Source organism: Sinohyriopsis cumingii, chromosome 17 (assembly GCF_028554795.1).
Source record: "Sinohyriopsis cumingii isolate HCF-2022 chromosome 17, ASM2855479v2, whole genome shotgun sequence".
Taxonomy (NCBI): Eukaryota; Metazoa; Mollusca; class Bivalvia; order Unionida; family Unionidae; genus Sinohyriopsis; species Sinohyriopsis cumingii.
The window spans coordinates 13681993-13703123 of NC_142977.1; the positions used below are offsets into that span (position 1 = coordinate 13681993).

At 43.4% G+C, this 21131-nt stretch overlaps 1 protein-coding gene across 1 annotated transcript in view; it reads right to left on the reverse strand.

The window, feature by feature from the left end:
- Positions 1-21131, reverse strand: part of LOC149777782 (uncharacterized) — a 63490-nt gene that overhangs the window by 11783 nt on the left and 30576 nt on the right. The window contains exon 3 of the mRNA XM_089938821.1: positions 841-1067. Coding sequence (XP_089794947.1) covers positions 841-1067 — 227 coding nt within the window. The remainder of the gene's footprint in view (positions 1-840; positions 1068-21131) is intronic.

Below are 21131 nucleotides of genomic sequence, written 5' to 3' on the forward strand. Positions count from 1 at the left end.
TTTTGTTCCTAGAGTTGATGCAGATTCTGACTTTGTTCTTTATAGAATCAGTCGATATTACTAAGTATACATCCTATGTATCCTGGACCGTTCCGGTGGCCTAGTGGTTAGAGCGTCCGCCTCGAATGTGGGAGGTCGTGGGTTCGACCCCCGACCGAGTCAAACCAAAGACTTACAAAAATGGTACTAACAGCTGCCTCACATCCTATGTATCCATGCACTGTTTGGCTCCACGAGATTGATGCTGACACTGGCTATATACTCTCCTGATTCAACAGACTTTACAAAGGATCCGCCTTTCAGAATCAGCTCGGATCCATGGATTGATGCTTTTCCTTACTCTTTTTCTATGTAGAATGAACAGGTTTATCAAAATTACTCGTCCTCTGTAGCCAGGACACGGTTTGGCTGTATGAGAGGATACAAATCCCGGCTCTGTTCGCTCCATTTCGGTATATTCTAGAAAGTACTCAGCCTCCACAGTTAGATATCGGTTTGGCTCCATGTGTCGATAACGATCCTTGCTCTCTTATCTTTCTTAAAAGCAATTTGTAAAAAGAACTCTCCTTCTGTACCTAGGTTTAGTTTTGTCACGTGAGTTGATACGTGGCTTAATTGTATTGTCTCTAGAATCAGTATAATTTTAAAGGACTTAGCTTATGTTGCCAGATCGGGGTCTGGAACGACAAGTTTGATACGGAGTATAGTTATATTTTCTCTGGATTCAGCAACATTGATAAAATAATCACCTTATGTAGTCTTAGCTAGGTTAAAGCCAGGTGTTGAAACAGAATGTGTCTATGTTCTGTGTGGAATTACCACATTTTACAAATTACTCACCCTTTGTAGCCAGAACTCGTTCTAGCCGTGTGGGTTGATACAGCTCCTGGCTCAATTCTCTGTGGAATCAGCATATTTTTCACTCGATCCATCATCGCCTCGGTCCTATTGGAGTACTGAGTTAGAATGAGCTCGCTATTCTCGTTCATTTTACCCCAGCTTGTTATGTAAATCTCGGTCTTAAAGGTGAAAACACCAGCATCCGGATATACCCTGCTCAGGTAAACCTGTGAAAGATTTTCCTGTTGTCAGTATATCTTTAACATGGTGGACACTATGCAAAAGTATTTTCCTGCTCTCTCAGAGATGATACACACCATTTAAAATGATTTACTTGTCGTAAATATATCTTTAAAATGATGGGCACTATACAAAATGAAAAAAATATTGGTTCTATTTCCGTACTAAGAGAATACAGAGTCAGGATAATCACGTGATTTAAATTCTGGCTTAAACATAGTATTATGAATATATTCAGTAGAAACACAAGCGAAAAAACCCATTTAAATGCAGATTAATAAAATTACTAGATTTCTTGTAAAAATGAAATTTAAAGTTCCGGAATAGTTAAATTTTTTATTGGATGTACACAAAACTACATAAATGCTTTGCTCCCAATGGACGGAAAGAACGAGTTTGCTATGGCATAGGGATGCGTAAAGGCTGTTAAGTCGAGATGTATTCATACGCTTTATCCAATGATTATTTCTCTACTCCGATAAAGAGCCACTAATATGGGTTCTATTTACTGCTTGTCCTCTTATGCTTTCCAAATAGTCGTTGCTATGCTGTATGCATAGGATTCAAGTAGACTGGAATTTATAAGTTTGATTTGGTGCAACTAAGAATTTCGAAAGGCGGTCCTAAGTGGAAAACCAAAATAGTTCCAATCTGTGGGAGTAGTAAAGGGGGGCACCCTACGGACAATGGGAATTAGCATTAAAAACACCCCTGGGGCACTCTACGGACAATGGAAATTTAACATGGCGAAAAATCGTGGGTCACTCTACGGACAAGGGGAATTTAACATGGGAATAAATCGTGGGTCACTCTACGGACAAGGGGAATTTAACATGGGAATAAATCGTGGGTCACTCTACGGACAAGGGGAATTTAACATGGCAATAAATCGTGGGTCACTCTACGGACAAGGGGAATTTAACATAGGATTTTTTTTTAAATTTAAAAAAAATTTTTTTTTAAAAAATGGGGTAGGCAATGGAAAGGCTATCTCTTTTCGAGAAATATGGCTGGCCCTGAAAAGGGCCTTTGGGTTTTCTTCTTCTAATTTCTTCTTTTCCTCCACCAAGTTCTTATCTTATCTCCTACACTCTTCTTCTCTTTCTTTTTTTTCTTCTCCTCCTCTTCTTTCTTTTTCTCTTCCTCTTCTTCTTTCTTCTTCTTTTCATTTTCCTCTTCTTTTTCAATTTTTTCGTTCCATGTTCTTATTCTTATCTTTTCCTCTTCATCCTCCTTCTCCTCCTTTATTTCCTTCATCACACCACTAATCTTGTCCTTTGCTTTTCTTAAATTGTTAATTTCCATCTTTACACGATGGGGACTATAGGAATAATGGTCTTCAACGAGTCTTATTAGCATCTGTTCCATTATTCCTAAGTTGTCTAAAACGTCTTGCAAGGTTTGTATTTTGTCCATTTGGTTTGACGCCATCTTCTTTTTATTCTTTGCAGAATGGTTTGAACGACGAATACTGTGGGTTCTTATACGAAAAGCGCGAACGTGAAGGAAAACATCCCCCTAAAACATAAAATGGATCTTACCTAGATCATGACCCAACAACGCGCGGACGTGAAGGAAAACATCCCCCTACTTTTTTCATATAATATAACCCTAACTATACTCTTCACATACGCTAAGAAACCCATAATCTACTATTCACACAAACTTACTTCACCATTTACAAACACAAACACACAAACACACACTCACACACTTCCACTATTAATAAAGAGTTAGTGTTTATATTCACACTACTCTACCTACACACATTGGCAAATTAATAGTTATTTCTTTTCTAGAGTATTGGGTAGCCCTGAAAAGGGCTGTTTTGTTTGGAACTTCATGGACACCTGGTTAATGGTGGCACCTTCCAGGCCTGGCGCCACATACACATCTTATCCCCCAGTTACTTTTTACCTTTTGGGGGGAGAGAGCAGAGGCAGGATATGTCGCTTCAGAATCCCAATTTTCACTCTCTGGGATTCTGAAATTTTTTCTTCTCTCCTTTTCCTCCTCCTCTTCTTTATATCTTCTCTCCTCCTCTTCTTTTTTTCTTCTTTCCTCCTCTCTTATCCTTCCCTCCTCGACAATGGCTTCAGCGGCCAGTTCATTTAATATGCGCCTGGCATATTCCAGATGCACATGAAGTTCCAACAGTTTCTCCAGTCTCGTGTTCATTTTTGGTGTTGATCAATCAACAAGGGTAGCTGGACTGCCGAACGAGTTTCAATTTATACTGAAAGCGCGGACGTGAAGGAAAACATCCCCCTAATAACATAAAATTCATCTTACCTAGATCATGAACTAAACAACAACAACAACGCGCGGACCTAAAAGAAACACTCACTCACTTTTTTATGCTACCCATCACTATTCTAAAATTTTTATAAATCACTTCAATAGACTATCCACATACGCAAAGCAATCCAATCTAACCCCAAAATATATACCTCTAACAGCCAAAAAAACTAACATCATTTTAATCTACTATCCACACCAACCTATTTTTTCACTTACAAACACAATCACACAAACACACAAACACATACCCTCACATTTTTTTGAAAAAGAGTTAGTGTTTATTTTCACACTACTCTACCTACACACATTGGCAAATTGATGGTTATTTCTTTTCTAGAGTATTGGTTAGCCCTGAAAAGGGCTGTTTTTTGTTTTGCTATGGCATTCTTTTTCAGTTTCTAAGAATGCGATGTCCTCTGAGGATAGACTTTCTGGCGATAGGTCTGCTTCTTCGGAAAGAGAAGAAGAATTCTTTGGTGTCGATACGACAATCGACAAAGCCTCTGTCAGCTTCAGGTTGCTGCTGCTGCTGTTGTTGCTGCTGTTGCTGCTGTCTCTGAAGTCTGTACTTCTCTGTCCATTCTTCTTTCTCCCTGTTCATTTCTTCTCTGAAGAGCTCTTCTATCAGGTCTTCAGTGATTTTTAACATTCTCACATTCTCTATTTCTTCTGGTTTCGGTATCAGACTGTGTCTGACCCTATGCAGATTCACGTAGGCTTCGTTGAGCTTAGCTAGTTTGGAGCACATCTTCTTAGGAGGATGAGTCGACAATGGATGGCTAGACTGGGAACAACCCGGTTCTTAAAGTTAAAGCGCGGACGTGAAGGAAAACATCCCCACACGGTTTTCGAGCCGCAACGTTCATGAGAGGGATAGTAAGAAATGAAAGAGCATCAATCCAACATTCTTATAGCTAAACAAAAGACAAAGGCATTTTTTTCTAAACACAACATTTTTTATTCAAAAATCACTTAACACTAAACAACAACATTTTTAACAATAATCCAACACTTTAACATCAAACAATTTTTTTCAAATCACAAACATTTTTTCTCAATGCACAATCTACTTTAAACAAGGCTGACAACGTTGTGAATGAAATTGTGATTTCCACTGTTGGAAATCATTAGGCCATTGATGGACACTACGTTTCCTAGCTTGAGACAAAAGATAAGCATAATGGTCACAAAACCATCGATCTACTTTCACATCGTTTCTAGCAGAAGAACGAGGATCAAAATGAGTCACTAAATGTTCTAAGGAATAGCCCAGGCTGCGATGATGCAGAAAATACACACAGTATTGTCCACACACCAAGGAATCTGTGCCTTGTAATTTCACGTTATTGAATCGGGTGGTTTGAGCATTTCTTCTCATAAAGTCGATGATATCGTCTTCCAAAGGGGGCAATCCGTACGAATCGAAATATTCCACACATCCTTCTTGAGGAAAGTAAACGGCTACCCAGTGGGTTCCTGGGAGATGACTGTCGTCCGTGTTGATCACGTAAGCTTGATGGTCTTTAGGTTTGCGATGAGGGAGTTCATCTTTAGCACAGACGACAGGATTCCAAGAAGACGTATACGAACTGTGGTTCAAAAGGTAATAAAGTTCCCAGGTATCCATTGTTTTGTGTTGTTTTCTTCTTCTTCACAGGTAATAATAAGTCGTCAATTCGATCCTGACTTTTTGCTTGAAAATGTCTGACGAATAAACGGTTATTCGTTCTGTTTCCTCACTCTGATTCAGGAGAGCTTCGATACGATGGATCTCTTGAGTGGTTAATGGTGGACAAGAATGTTCACGCAAGTCTTTATACCACTGGTGCAACACGTCTTTGTTCGAGATGAGACTCCAAGCTTCGTCCAGATACTCGTCCAGTTTTTCTTCTTGACTCAACATCAGGCATTTATCGTGTTGAATTTGACTGGGATGATCGTTTTGACATCCATAGCAATTTTTCTTGATTAATTCCGTCATTTTGTCGACCAAGTGTTTGGCAAAACAGGAGACTAAATGGGCTTCTTGTTCTGGCCATCTCGACTTCATCATGATCACTTCTTCTTCCACAGTCTCCTCACATTTCATGTCCAAAGTTTCTCCACTAGGTAAAGAGGGATAACAGTCTTCCATGGCTTCTAGTAATCTAGGATGACTTCTCTTAAACTGTTGATTTCTATCGTATTATCAAATTCTGCATACAGGATGACGTTCACTGTGTTCCCTGCTTCCAGTGCACTCGCAAACTGAATTTCCACTCGAATCTGGCCAGATTTTATAGGGTGGAAATGTCCCTCGTCGCTGCCTTGGTCTGGAGTGAAATCGAAAGCCCACAAAGCATAGCCTCCGTCATAATCGTCGTACGTAATGCCGTGACTGGTGTTGGTTCCTAACTGACCGGTGGCTTCGTACAGGGACAAGTACGATCTCAAGTAATTCTTCTGGGCAAAGTTAGGCTCGAAAGGTCGGGTACACAAGGTCTTGCCATCGCGACTGACTTCGATCTTGGACACATTGTAATGCTTAAACTCAAAAGGATTTTCGTTGTGGACTCCGTTGAAGGCTGTATTCTTGACGATACCAACAATCAAACGCTTGGGTAACTGTCCTTGGAACAGATGATCTTCGATCATGGATCGCTGTCCAGCAGGAATGGTGAACGTTTTCACTTCTACGCGTCGTATGGGATACTTGGCAGTTGTTCTGCTTAACGTTTGACTGATATCGTTTCCCACTTTAGGTAACACTTCTACGCGACGCACGTAGAGCTTGGCTTCTTGGATAACAGTTTTGTATTCATTGGCATGGGTCATCAAATGGAAAGCGGCACTGCTACGATTCAGTCTCAGGCGGATATCCACACCGTTCAGCAAATACTTTTCTTGTAACCACATGTCCAAATGCAAACGATCCATCAGTTCTAAACTTCGCCCTTGCAGAATTTTAGTTCTACGTGTGTTAAACCCCACATTGTGAAGATTGTCATCTGCTGTCAGGGCTGTATCGCTAAACGTGTTCTCACCTGCCGTGTCAGGTTTCCATACCACGCAAGCATCCAGATGAGTGTTCTTGGCTTCTTTTCCGTACGTCAAGAGATTTTCCAAGTAGGCGCGATACGGGTAAGTATCCATGCTGCTACTGACCAGTTTGTTATTCAAGTACAAGTCCACTTCGCTGAACAAGGAATGCATGAAATTGTTGACGGGCGCTACCCTATCATTGGCTCCAGGATTGGTGTTGTCAGTTTTGATCACTTTGACTTTCAAATACAGGTAACTGCTATTCAGATCGATGTAATCTTCGGGCTGTCCTTTGATTTCAAACTCGATGGGAGCGGAATCGGTCAATGAGGAGACCGGGTGAAATTCCACCCACTGGGATTCTTGCATCGTCATCATGGTGGGGGGCATGGCAAACATATCCAGTTCCGTCTTGGAACAAGCACAAGACTCTCGGTGCATCATTTTTTTGTTCTTCCTCAATAATCGAAAACGTCTAAGTCTCGAACGGTTCTTCTTTTCTTGGCCTTTCTCGCTTGAAGTCTGGTGAAAGGGTGTTTTCTGCGTCGTCTCTTTCTGCCTTGTCCTTGCTGAATGCCTGATTCGGTAGCGTGCAGGGCATTTATAGGTGTGTCTCGTCGGCCTAAAATGTCTTTACCCGTTTGCAGCAAGACATTTTTGCCTGCCCTCATGAAGGCTTCTTTAGGGTTTTGTTTGTCGATGATGACATTTTGGAGAAATTCTTTGCCTTGTGTCAGTGCCGCATCTTTCAAGGCGTGCAATCCTCGTGTCACCATCGGTTTCAAGACTGGAGCGACCGAACGAAAGGCCGATTTTAACATGTCTCCTAAACCGTGTCCTCGCTGTCGAGCAACCCCTCGGTACACTGGATACATGACTTACTTACTTACGAATCGTGAAAGAACCGTTTTCGAAAATGGAGTTTCACCGTGACTTTTCCTTTGGTGAATGGAATATTTTGTCCCAAATCTCCTTTTATAGTAATGTTGACCGTGTCTAAATACGACTTGCTGACCGGCAAATAGTGAGGATGGACAAATTCGCGGTGGACGTGGTAAGTGTTTCCACCTTCCTCGTCAGCGATTGTGGCAGAGTCCACTTTGAAAGGAATGACACGCAGTAACGGTACGGAGGTGTGTCCCACCACGTTGTATTCCACCACATCGGAATACACAAAGATCAAATTCAGTCCTTGGTTCAGTTCTACCGGGAAACGAAAATACCTCGCAAAAATATCGTTGTCGGAAATGACTGGCAATTCGTTTTTCTTCATCATGACCATTCTCATCTCCGTGTCACCGCCCAATATGTCAAACAATTCAGGACAAAATAAGAAAGACATGAATTTTTTGGACCCCTCAGAAAATTTCATCAGAAAGCGACGAGCTATTTTGTGGTATTCCAGGGTGACACTTTTTTGGACATTACTCAAAGCTTTATGGAACACGCCATTAAACCTGGAGGCTATGGCGCTGACCAAATGATGACCACTGAAATAATAGCCTGGGAGAATGAACAAGTTGTAGGTGGTCGTTTTAGTTTTGTCATCATAGGTTTTATTGGTAGATGTGCCAATCTTATCCAACTCCTCTTGCAATTGTTTGTCATGAACTTCCACCTTAAACCAATTTTGCTGGGCAGTGATATTGTGGACTTGGGTCGGGTGAATCATTTCTACTAAAGCCACTTCCCAATGGGCTTCGTGATCTAACTGGATGGCTTGAGGTAATTTGGCCGTGTAACAGCACAACGTGTTGTTGGGAAACACCTCCATGGAACTGTCACTGGGTAAGGTTAAGTAAAATTGGTTTTGGTGACTCATAATTCCAGAGTTCTGTGGCTGTCCGAGGGGATATTACTGGATGTCAGAGGCGTGTCTCCGCCCAAAATGGGGTTCTGGTTGTGGTTGTTGGAGTGGTGACTGGCACTGACACTGGCACTGGACACAACGTTCCCGTTCGAGGAGAATTTCAGGGAGGGATTGGGAAGCAGGTAACCGATGCAACTGCTCAATAAAATGGTCCACAATTGTTTGTCTCCTTGTTGCAAACTCAAATTGGCGATGGCTGCCCCGATGACACAATACACCACGAAGATTTGGCAGAAAAAGACGATTTGCGTTTTAGGCACACGTTCTCCACACCACACCCACAAGGGTTGTTTTTGTAAATCTTGCACAGAAGAACTAGGTGAAGGAGGAGTGGTCGACGTAGCTGCGTCTGCTGTGTGAAAGGGCATGATGGTCACTTCTTCTTTTTATAGTCGATGACTTGCGAAGCGTCGATCCAAGAATCGAAACTGGGTGGATATCCTTTCCAACGTACTTTGACTTCTTTGACACGTCGTTTGCCCACTTTACGGGTTCTGCGTTCGAGAATGCTTTCGATGTCGTACACGTCGTCTTCTTTTTTGGTGACACGTTGTAACTCGGGCAAATAAAACGTTCCTTTGAGTACTTCTCCGTTCATGTCTTCCAATTTATAGACGGCAGGATGACGGCCATGCACTGGTCCAGTGACGCGAAACAATTCGGTCGTCCAGTTAGGTAAGTAACCTTTGTCGAAAGTGCGTTTGGTTTTGCCAATGCGCACCCAATCTCCTACGGTCAACTCTCCACTTTTCTTGGGGACAGCCCTCGTCGGGGACGTACCAAACAGACGCTCAAACACCAGCACTTCGTTGTCGGGAGTCACGTCTTGCGGGGCACGTCCGATGCTTCGATGGTAAGATTGGTTGTACGCTTGCACCAGGTGCGGTAAGATGTCGATGTACTTCAGAGTGTGGTGATGCGTAAAATATTTCCACATGCGTTCTTTCAAAGTGCGTTGAAAACGTTCCACGATGGTGGCTTTGGTTTCGGGATTCTCGGTGGTAAAAAAATGAATGTCACGTTTCTTTAATTCTTTTTGGAAAGCTTGGTTCAGAAATTCGGTGCCTTTGTCCGTTTGCCATCGAAGAGGGCGACGACCGCTTTGTTTCAACACCCGTTGCAGGGCTCGCACTAACTCGCTGCTCGATTTGGAAGTCAAGGGCACGACCCAGGCAAATTTGGAAAAGACGTCGATGACACAAAACAAATATTTGTAACCACGATTGTAGCTGGCCAAATGAGAGACATCGGCTAAATCGGCTTGCCATTGATGATCGATGCCTTCCACTCGGGTGCGACTTCTGGCAAACTTGCGTCGAATGGGTTTGTGCAAAGTGTAGGTAGCTTGTTCTTGTAACCATCGTTGTACTTGAGGTAAACGGAGACTTTTCAGTCGCGTTTTGGCAGCACGATACAATTTTTGAACTCCTGCGTAACCTGCAGGATGGGAGGGATCGTAGTAAATGCTAGCTAAGACTTTTTCCATTTTTTGTGTTGATTGGTGTCTTAATAAGGCACCCACTCTTGGAAGAGGCTACTCTTTTTCTCTTGGGGTATTTTCTTGGATTGCAAGGCTTTGCGTGTGCGGCCAGCAATAGGTGTCGAAGAGGAGGAGGATGTCTGAGCGGGGGATATCGGTTCTTGTTTCACTTCTGTCTTCACTTCTGTCTTCACCTTCTTTTTCTCTTGTGAGGAAGAAGGGGTGGCCATCATCTTTTTAATCCATCCAATTCTGGAGGTAGGTGGTGTTGTTAACTTGCGTACTTTTTCTGGTGGAGTTTGAAACCCTTCTTCTTCTTCTTCTTTTCCTTTTTCTGTCTTGGTCACTGGTACTGGTGGTACTGGTACTGGTACTGGTACTGGTGATGGTGCTGGACTTTTCATCAAGGTCTTAAAATCTTTCAAAGTGGGTAGAGCTGTTTCGTCTAAAGCTTTCTGGTGAAAGAGTTGCAGTCTTTGCAAGAGTTGACCGTACTTTTGCGATTTTTCTGTTTCGGACAAATCTTGGCGATCCAGCGAGGACTGCAATTCGTGTTGTAACTGGGACATCTCGCTCAAATTGGGATTGGGAGGTAAATGCGGGGTGCGTTGTTCTTGCCACCGATGGTATTCCATCCATCGTTTGTAAGGCACTAAAGCTAGTTTTCGTCCTTCCATGGGGTTGTCAGCGGTCGATTCTGAGATCTTGGGACTTCCGAAGGCCTTTTTATCTTGCTCCTATCAGTCCTCCCAACATGGTTCCCAAGACTCCTTTCAGTATGGGGCCTAACAAGAGAGGTAAAATGCCTCCACGTTGGACCAACATCTTCTTTTTTTGACGAATGGGAATTTTCTTTTGAACCATTTTCCGAAGAACGTGACGATGTTTGCCTAAGCATTGTTTCTGGTGTTTGGACAAAGGGATCGTGCCTTTCAGAACGTTCAAACAACATTCGCACACGGTATCGATGACCTCTTTGGAAGCCGTTTGAATGAGTTTTTTTCGTAGGGGTGGAGAAGCTTTGGACAGGACAGATAACAGGTCCCCATGTTTGGCTAAACGTGGTGGTAGTCCTTTCCTTTTCTTTCCTTGGGGTTTTCTGGAGGGTGACATCTTTGAGTCTTTAGGAGCACCTAAAAACACTGATACCCTACTCGGTCACAGGCCTTTTTTATACTGGAACGCGTCGCCACTGATTGTCTTTACGTTTTATCAGTTTGAGGACAGGCATGACACGTCGTACAGGGGTACGTAACGGACTAAATCGAGCCAGTTCTTGCTTGGACAAATCCAGTAAACTTTGTAACATGCCCGATCTTTCATGGACTTTGATTTTGGGAGAAGGTACTTTGTGAGCAGCAGCCACTGCCGCTAAATTGGAAGGTCCTGCCACTGGGGAAGTTCTTTTGGGGGTCATCAACGGAGAAGTTCTTGGTGTGATCAACGTCTCCAAGTACTCTTCAGTTCCTGGTGACATCAACGGAGAAGTGGACAAACGTGAGGCTGCCGGAGACGCTGTGGCAGGTCGTGGCTTGCGAGTGTAAGGTTGCGTCCTGGCCGAAGTGCCTCTCTTGCGACTAGTTTTCTTCTTCTGTGGACTTTTCTTTTTCTGGGGACTTTTTCTCTGTTTCTTTTTCTTGGGGCTTCTTTTCTTTTTCCGGGGTGGTGTCTGGTAAGAGGAGGGTCCCGCCACTGGAGAAGTTATTCTTCTTGGGGACCTGGTCTTTTTCTTTTTCTTCTTGGGGCTTCGTTGAACTTTTGTCTTGGGGATAACTTTGGGGGCATTAGGATCCCATCTTAAGAGTGAGCGAATGATGACCCCTCCTAGAGTACCGCTCCCTCCAGGTTTCAAAATGATTTGTTTTTTGGTTTGAGTGTCGATGCGGGGATCGGCCAGTTGGACCAAAGCGACTTTGTTTCGATCGAAAAAGCGTTGGGTTTGATGAGGAATCTGAATGATTCCTTGGAGTAATTGACGTGCCGTCACCGTGAACCATCGTAAGACTTCTTTGAGACTAGCTTCTAAGACACGGGCTCGTGTTTGTGGATCTTTTTCTCGACTGATGCCATACAAGGCACGAATCAATTTGACGGGAAGATGCGACTGAAGGGACGTCATGTTCACACTGTGTGAGACAGACGAAAAAGGGTCTGAGGTTTTTATAGATTTTTTTCATGGGGAGTGAAATGAAGTCGAGGACGGAGACGTGTACAGGACAGGCCCTCCGTCTTGGCACCAGTGGTGAAACAAGTGGGTACGAAATCGCAAATCCTCGGGGGTCGTAGGTTTCAAATCGACGAGTAAATAGGCGTGTGGCGTTTGAGTGGCATCGTCGTACGCCTGAGTCAGCCAAGGCGTTCCTAACTGTTTGGCTAAGACTTGCACTTGCGATTTATCTCGAGGGCTTTTAAACAAGACCACGTAATGCGCATTGAGACTGATGGTGCGATGGGCTTTACTTTGTTGAAACAAATTTTGGGTGATGTAAACGACACTGGCATTACGGTGATGCCCTTTGCGCGTGAACCACAATTTAATTTCTTCTTCGTCTTCTCCTAACATGTCGTCGAAAATGACCAAATGGGTTAGACGGGAGTCAGAGACGATGCCGTCGTCTTCTTTAGGAATGCCTTCCACAAACACGATGGAATCGCCTTGACTTTCTCGCAAGAGGCTGTACGCCGATTGCCACTCTTTGTAACACCACACGATCCGTTGAGGGGGCCGATCGATCAAATGATGTTTATGTTCGATCAAACGTTTGACGAATTCGGTTTTGCCTGAACCGCTAGGTCCAGCAATGAGCATGTTAAAGGGATGGCGAAGATACAAAGCCTCCCAACTGGCACGATCTAAGTGTTCGTCGATGACTTTGACAGTAGAGGAAGAGGGAGCAGAGACAGCAGAGGTAGCCATGGTGTGAGAAATGTCACTTGTGACACGAAAAACAAACAAGACAAGAGTTTATATACTTTTTTCAGAACACGTTTATTGAATGTTTCAAATATGAACACGAAAGACAAAAATACATACAACCCAAATAGTGATGTACAGGAATATAAAACACAGCAAAGCGATCAAAGTGGAATATAAACAAGTGTCTGTACAACATGTTTTGGGTAACCAAGATGTCCTAGGGACAGTGTGTAATGTTCTTACAGTCTCTACATGAGGTATTGTCACACAAGTGTCCTCCCGGAATGACCTTTCAGGAATGTCCATGACAGTTCTGTCCTGAAGCGAGTGGTTGTTCTCGGTGACGGGTTCTTCTGGCACCGTCACTAACACAGGTTGAAAAGTAACTTTTTTCCTTGAACAACTCTTGTGCATACTGGGCCACTTCTTGGGTCCAAGCCTCAAAACCCCCTTTTTTCCAGTCACGAACATCTGTCCAATGAGGGTGTAAGTCACAAGCTACACACACATCGTCATACACGTCTTGGGTAGCTAAAAGTTGACGAATCTTTTTTTCCTGTTGAGGTCGAGAAGTATCCAGATGAAACCGCAAGGCTTTGAGCAAAAGGAGTTTTTCGTGACCATTTAAGGCCATGGAGGTGGTAAGTACTGATCGTAAAGAGTCCACAAAGAATCGGCTGGTAAACGAAATCCCAGAAAACAAGTCACTAAGACACACACCACTTGTCGTCCCAAATTGAATGGATAAAGTTCTTGTAATAATTGATGGTAATGATCCACGGTTTGAATATGGTCATTGAGTTCCTTCCACGGAATCTGTTGAATGATATGTGACATAATCCGTGGCATGGCAACTTGATTTTATAGTGTCTTTGTTTCGGAAGCAATAAAGGTAATTTCTAACCAAACACGTTCGTTCTCCAGTAGGGAATTTAAATGTTACATACTGTAACTGAAACGTCAGAGTTTGTCTAGATGTTTCGTCTTTTTCTAAGCAGATTCCATGTAACAAATGTTGGTAATCCTTTAACTCGTCTTCCTCAATACGTTGCAGTAAGTGAATCTCCAAGTAACCAAAATTACGAACGTCTAGCCCATCATCATCATTCATATACTGAAAGTATTCAACAAGGTCTGACCAGTGAAAAAATTTCTGACGAATCAGTCCTCTTATACCATTCAGGTACCAGTGGTTAAAGATCTGGTGACGTAACGGATGCAATTGTTCTTTACGTTTGACTTGTATTTTGACTAGCTCTCGGTAAATCCTTTCTCTCAACTCCTCAGGCAAGCCCAAAATGTACTCTTGTAAAGTATCCATAAGTATATACACTGTTTTTGGAATCGCTGGGTGGTAGCCAATAGCCTCGTTTAACTTTGTGCCTAATGTAATATCCACTCATAATCAGTCTTCTTGTACTTTGGAACAGAGCATAATTTAAAAACGGATGAATCACTTTGAGTTTGCGTTTCACTTGTATTTTGATCAGTTCTCGGTAAATGCGTTCTCTCAACTCCACAGGCAAAGCACGAATGTTCTCTAGCAAAGTATCCATGAATAGGTCATACTAAATCCTCTTTGGTCTGACACAAGAAATGTACTCTTTGCACAAACATGGTTTCACTTCAGTGTCGAATTTAAATCGTTGAGTCACTAATCTACACATTACAATTCGTTCAGAAGTTTCCTCTTTCACCAAGTTGACATTGTGTTCAAGATGTTGGTAATTCGTTAACTCTTCCTCTGGAATTCGATGCAGTACGTTTACAATGATGTAACTACAATCGTCCATACCAAACCAATCCTTTTTAAAACTAGAGGATCGTTGATCAATGTCTGTCCGATGGAACACTTTCAATTGAATCAGTCCTTGTATAGCCTTCAGGTACCAGTGGTTCAAACACCGGTGACGTAACGGATGCAATTGTTCTTTACGTTTCACTTGTATTTTGACCAGCTCTCGATAAATGCGTTCTCTCAACTCCACAGGCAAAGCACGAATGTTCTCTTGTAAAGTATCCATGAACAGATTATTATGGTAAGAAGTTACTTCAATGTCTCGGTCCCACTAAGGGTAAGTAATGACAATTCGGTGACCATCGAGCATGTTCTACGTAGGCCGAATCTTGCGGTTCCCAGTGGTGAAGTGACACACTGCAACTGAAGCACTTGACTTTATCTCCTTCGCCCAAGTAGAAAAATCCGGCTCTGGCTAATTCTTCAGGGGTCGGTCCTCCCAGATACTTAGGCCATTTTCCTTTGAACGATTGAAGACGATTTTCAAAGTCGCAGTATTCCGACAAACGCACAGGAAACGAATATTCGTTTTTCACAGGTTCGTTTCGATGAGGGTTGAGTGAAATGGGTAGGGGTTTGCTCAGGGCTGGATGACATCCGTAGGGAGGTAAACGTGAAGGTCGACATTCCCCTTTAAAACGAAACCCAGTAAAATGTCCAAGAGGACGAGCAGCATCGCTTTCGCATCCCACAGGTTTGACACGCACAGCATCACTTTCCATGATAGGGGTAGGGGCACTAAAGTTCCCATGATGCTTTACGGCATCGCTCAGGTCACAAGGTACAGCATCGGTCCCATCGCAAGGCTCACAATCGCACTCGTCTGCAAACTCCGTTACGCAATTACAATGGTAACCACATGGACAATCGCAGTTTCCTTCCGGACATTTTCCGTCGCAATGCCTGGGTCTTATCCATCCAATATTAGTCACACTAGAGGAAGATACAACTTTTTTACAATCCCCAAACTGGAACGATGTCTCTTTCAAAGTATTCATCTTGTTTGCTCGGTCTTGGTAGTCACAATGAACTATCGATCTTGTCTAGGGTTCCTTTTTATATACAAACCAATACCGACGTGACCGTACGGTAAGGTGAAATGATTGGGAAGTCTCACTCGCTTCTGGTACACGATTTGATAGACTTTTTCCAAGGGTCGACTGACGATGTGGTGAGTGGGTAAACGTACAATCTTGTTCGGTTGGTAGGTGGTCACTTTAAAGTTTCCATCCTCTCCCGATTGCAAGGCTTCTTTCAATACCCCAAAGTTGACCACACGACTGGTACGATAATTCAGAGTCAGTCCTTTCACTTTGCACATCGTGTGCACTTCTCCTTGTTTGTCACGGTATTCGTAGCCGTAATTTTTGGGACCGCCACTGACAAAACTTAGAATCTTGTCGTCGGGATGCTCGTCTGTCCAGGCTCCTAAACGGTCTCCTTCGATGTTAGGGTGATGTTGAATCGGGTGATGGATGTAAATGCAACTGTCCGTGTCAAAGTACAGGACGCGTTCTTCTAACAGTTCTAAAGCTTCGTACAATTTTAAGCGAGCATGGGCTGTCACGTAAGCCGCAATGATGACATTTCCAAAAGGGTCGTCTTGTACAAAGTCCAGATCTTCTTCGTAATTGACCAAGATCAAATTCTCTCGAACGACGTCCACGTGTTTCATGTATTTGGTTTTGTCGTGAATCATCTGGAAGTAGCGGGAAGGTTCTGTCAAATATTCCGTCTTGGGTAAACACGGTCGTTGTGCCATTTTACCCCACAAGCAATTTAACATCACTTTGGCAAACGATCGCCTGCCTTCGTTTTTCTCGATGTGGTCTAAAGTGATGCCTTCTTGTTCGTAATATTTCTCTTTGAATTGTATTTGGTCTTCGGGAGTGTGACACCAGGAAGGATAGCCGCTGGCTTCTTGCTTCAGTTTCAAAAAGGCATCCACGTAGTCGGCGAAAATGCCTTTCTGCGTGGGGTCACCCTTGCGGTACTGTTGTGTCTTGGGAAAGTGGCAAATTTCGTACACTTCTAACAGTTGGTATCCCATGTCCAGAGCTTTGAACAATTCTACGCTGACCCAGGTTCCCGTCAAGGCCCGTTCTTCCTGGCTGTGATGACAAGGCTGGTCTTGGTTGCACGTTTCGGCACAAGTACGGCACAAGGGAAACATCAGTTTGCCTTGACAATGGTGAGGTAAGACGGGATGGTATAGGTTCGTGGGAGGCAAAACTTTACACTTGATCAAGCCTTCGTATTGTCGAATGTTTTTCAGGTCGATGTGTTCCGTCAGCAATTGCGGGTGCCCTACAGGAAAGCGACAATATTTACACACGTAGGGATACAGCGAACACACGTCCAAGTATTTGATTTCTTCTCCTTTCTCTTCGTCGGCTTGGTACAGCAAACAGGTGGCATTGGTCCTTCCTCCGTACAAACTATCCCTCGGGTTCAGCGGGTCCATGAACTGGTAACTTTCCACGAGGCGTTTAAACTCGGGATCGGTTTTCATACGGTGATCGTACTCGTGTTCCCACATTTCCACCACTTGGTATCCTTGCTGTTCTAACTTTAGGCGTCGCTGACAAGTGTCCTGGTACAAGTCTTCCATGGTTCGTTGCAAAAACTGATTTTTAGTGTCACGGTCAGGGTAACAGACGGGACATCCGTGAAATAAGCAACCGTTAAACTCGTACACGATCTTGGGGTTTTCTAAGTCCCAACCATCGACCGAATACGTTCCGATGGTCTTTTCGCCTCCTCCGTTGCGGGCATGCTGAATCCACTTGTCTTCTTTGTCGCACAAGTAATGTAACCAACGTAGGGCTTTGACCGAGTATTGACGTTTGACAAAGTGGGTCGTTTGAGAACTGATGACAGCCACGGTGTTTTCAGGCATGAATCGTTGTCGATACACTAAGGAACACGCTTTGGCAATGGTGCAAGCTTCTTTCAAAGGATCGACCCCTCCGTGTTCCATGAACAGTTCTCGAAATTTTCCACAGCAACGCCGTAAAATGTCCACGTCGGAACGACAATACTTTAACATTTCTTCCTGAAAGTCGAAGGGGTCAGAGGCGTGAGCCTGATACCAAGCGTAGAAAGCTTCTCGTTGTTCGGTACGCATGTTGTCGGGGTCGTAATAGTGAGCCTCAGGTAAATGGGGTAGAACGGCGTGTTGATTGGCTTCCGTATTGAAAAAGTGTGGAAAGTACCCTTTAGCCATTTCTGTCATTCCAAACGTTTTAGGCATTCGACTCAAAGGCATGGCCAAATAGCTCATCGAATCTTTAAACTGTACTTGTCCCACTTGCATGAAAATGATTTTGGCTCCGTTCAAAGTCACTTTAGGACACTCGGTGCCTTGTTCCGTATAGTACCTCAAAAGAAACTGTCCATCGTATCCGGAGAAATTGTGAGCCATCACCGTGGCATGACGATGACAATCTCCGTAACGTTCGATGTCCTCTTGGCTCCACGTCTTGTCGACGGGGTCTAAGACCCATTGGGCAAAATCGGCTAACGTGTTTGGTCCCCGAAAGATTTTTTCACGCCCTCCGGGTATCTTGCTGCAGTGAGGGCAATGACTGAAGATAGGTTCTTGAATGCACTTCTCGCACGCTCGATGAGCCACGCAGAAATTAGGAATGTGAATGCCGGTTTCTTGCATGCATTCGAAATCGAAAAAGATGAAATTGCCTTTCTTCTTGTGACCGTCCTCTTTCTCTGGTGGGGGTTGGTATTTTTGCACGTAACATTGGTGTTCCAAGTCCACGATGTGGTGACAAATGTGACATTTTTTCTTTCCTGAACATACGTGTGCCTTGGTATTATTGGTACGTATGACTTGTTCACACGTAGAGCACAATCTCAGCAGTTGACAAGCACATTTCTTCTGTGAACCTTGCGTTTTCAGATGTTGTTGGTAACAAGTAGGGCTGACAAACGTGCGCAGACAAGTTGAACAAGGCACTGGTTCTTCGCTCAGACAGGGTGAAGAGGCCAAACATCCTGTGCATTTCGATCCACAATGCTTGTGTTGCTCTCGATTGTTATAACCATGGTCACATTTCTCACAGTAATAACTGTATTTCAGGAATCCGGTGATACTGGTAATGGTATCGAAATGTTCATCGTGATGATAAAGGTGAATGTATTTTCCGTCCTTAAAGTCTTGGCCTCGAAACAACAGAGGTCCTCGCACTTCTTGAGGGTGCACTTTCAAGGTGTAGCGTGGAGCTAGGGTATCTTGCAATTTTTGCATCTCAGGAATGCCACAGGGTGCGTCTTTGGACAGTCCGGCTTATTGTAACAGGAGTTCTGCTTCGTTTCGTTGTTTGGCTCGGTCGGAACGTTGAATAGTGTCCCAGGTTCTTTTCCATTCTACCGTGTCGTTCTTGTTGGCATAGGTTCGTCCCACCACGATGGCACGGGCTAAACACATCTGGTCATGAAGGTTCTTAATTCGGACGAGACTTGTTTTGGTGTTGCGAAGGTCGTCCACCAATAACATCTTTTTGCGTCCAGTCCCTTGAGGAGGAGAGACGTGGGTCATGTCCAGTGTGGCTTTACCATCGGTGATGTCAAACTGATCATTAGATTGTTGTACGTGTTGAATCTTGTCCATGACTTTGGAAGCAGTTAATTCTGCAGGGGTGCTAAACTCGATCCAAACAGGGGATTTCAAACCGTCGTGTTGTATGGAAAGTCTCAAGCGATCGTCTTCTTTGGGTTGACATTGTCGCTTGAGTGCAGTGAGCAAAGAATCCCACACCTCAGTGATGAACACTTCTGCTTTCTCTAACGGCACTTCAGCCTTGAAATCTTTAAACTTCACCGTGTATTTGTAAGCCGTGGTTCTAAATTTTCTAGAGGAGCGCTTTTCCGTCTCTCGAATGGAATAGTAATTTTCAGGGTTAACTAAGGGTGATGAACTTGGTTTAGAGGGTTCGGATTCTGGTTCACTCATGTCCTCTTCAAAATCACTGGCATGAATTTGTGCCAAGATTTCAGCCCTGGTACGAGGCGATAGATCACGTTTCTGCCTCTTACTTTCTTCTTCTTTCTTCTCGAATGAATGGGATCGTTTCATCTTGAAAGCAAAAAGTCAAATGACTCAAGTTCAAACACCATAAACTACTTTATAGTCATAGCAGACCGGCGTATATAAAAGGGTGTGTGTCTTGTCCTTTCACTATTCATTTCACTCTCAAGCCGAGCACAACGATGGAAGAGACTAACCAGATGGAACGTTTCGTCAGAGCTTTGCGAGGGGTCATTAGAAAATTCTCTTCAGACCAGCCTACGGACTACTCTCCTTCCTTTAGAGATAAAAGTCAAGATACTTGCTATATCTGTCAGAAGAAAGGGCATTGGTCTTCAGAGTGTCCAGACCGTCAAAAAAGAAAAAAAACAGGGGATAAAAAAGACAAAAGTCAAGATACCTGTTATTATTGTAAAGAAAAAGGACATTGGTCTCCAGATTGCCCAAAAAAGAAACAAGAGGAGTCAGAAGAAAAGAGGAATTCTTCAGAAGAAGAGAGGGATTCTTCAGAGGAAGAGAGGGATTCTTCTGAGGAAGAGAGGGATTCTTCTGAGGAAGAAAGAAGACAGGTGAAGAAAAAGAAACAGGAGAAAAAAAGAAGAAGGGAAGAAAGCGAGGAGGAAAAAGAGGAAAAGAGTGTGACGGTGAAGAAATTCAAAAAACAGAGAGACTAAAAAAGGAGAAAAGAAGAAATTAATGAACTTTTTATTAAAGTGTTGTGTTAAAAATTGTGAATTGGATTGTAAAAAATGGAGAAAAGAATAAATGAATGATATAAGGTAAGTGTCTTTGAGTTGTGATTTTAAAATAAGAAGCTACACTCACGCGCTCATACACAGACACGTACTAAAAGGGTAACATGGGTGAGTTTTTTTTTGAGTTATTGGCAAATTGAAATTGTATTTCTTTTCGAGAAATGTGGGTGGCCCTGAAAAGGGCCTTTTTTCTTCATGGTGTAGGGGTGAGTTTAAGCAATCAATTTTAACTGCCTTAAGCCTTTGCCACGGCCAAGGCCTACTTCTGGACTGCGTAATGTTGATGATGATAATGATTGGGTTGAAATCACTAAGGGTGGTACGGTAGGCTTAGTCACAGGGTTGACATGTTTGGCTCGGGAAGGTCGTATTCTCTTCGGTCGTGATAAAGAAGTCTGATACATTTGTTTCAGACTTCTTAACTCCGCTAAAATGTCCAACAGTACCGTGACCGTTTGATTTTCACCCTCTTGTTTCTTTGCTGCTACTTCTTCTTGCTGTTGTTGCTGTTGTTTTTTTCTTACCTCTTCTTCTTGTTGCTGTTGCTGTAGGAGAAAAGCCTGTTCCGCTTCCTTTTGTCGTTGTATAAATTTCTCCAATTCTTCTTTCTGTCTCTGTCTAAAATTCTCCACTTGCGGTAATGAAGAAAGTAACGAAGGTTCCGGAACAAATTCTTGCGAGGAGAGAAAATCCACAAAATCCCAATTCACCTCTTCTGAAAGTAAGTCCGGGTTCCCTTGGGCAGTCTCCCCTGCTGGTGCACCCCACTGGATCGTTTTCTGAGTTTCCGTCATGTTGAATCACTGTCGCATAGATTGACTGCACACAAGCGCTAGCGAATCTATATTGACTACGTGACGTCACA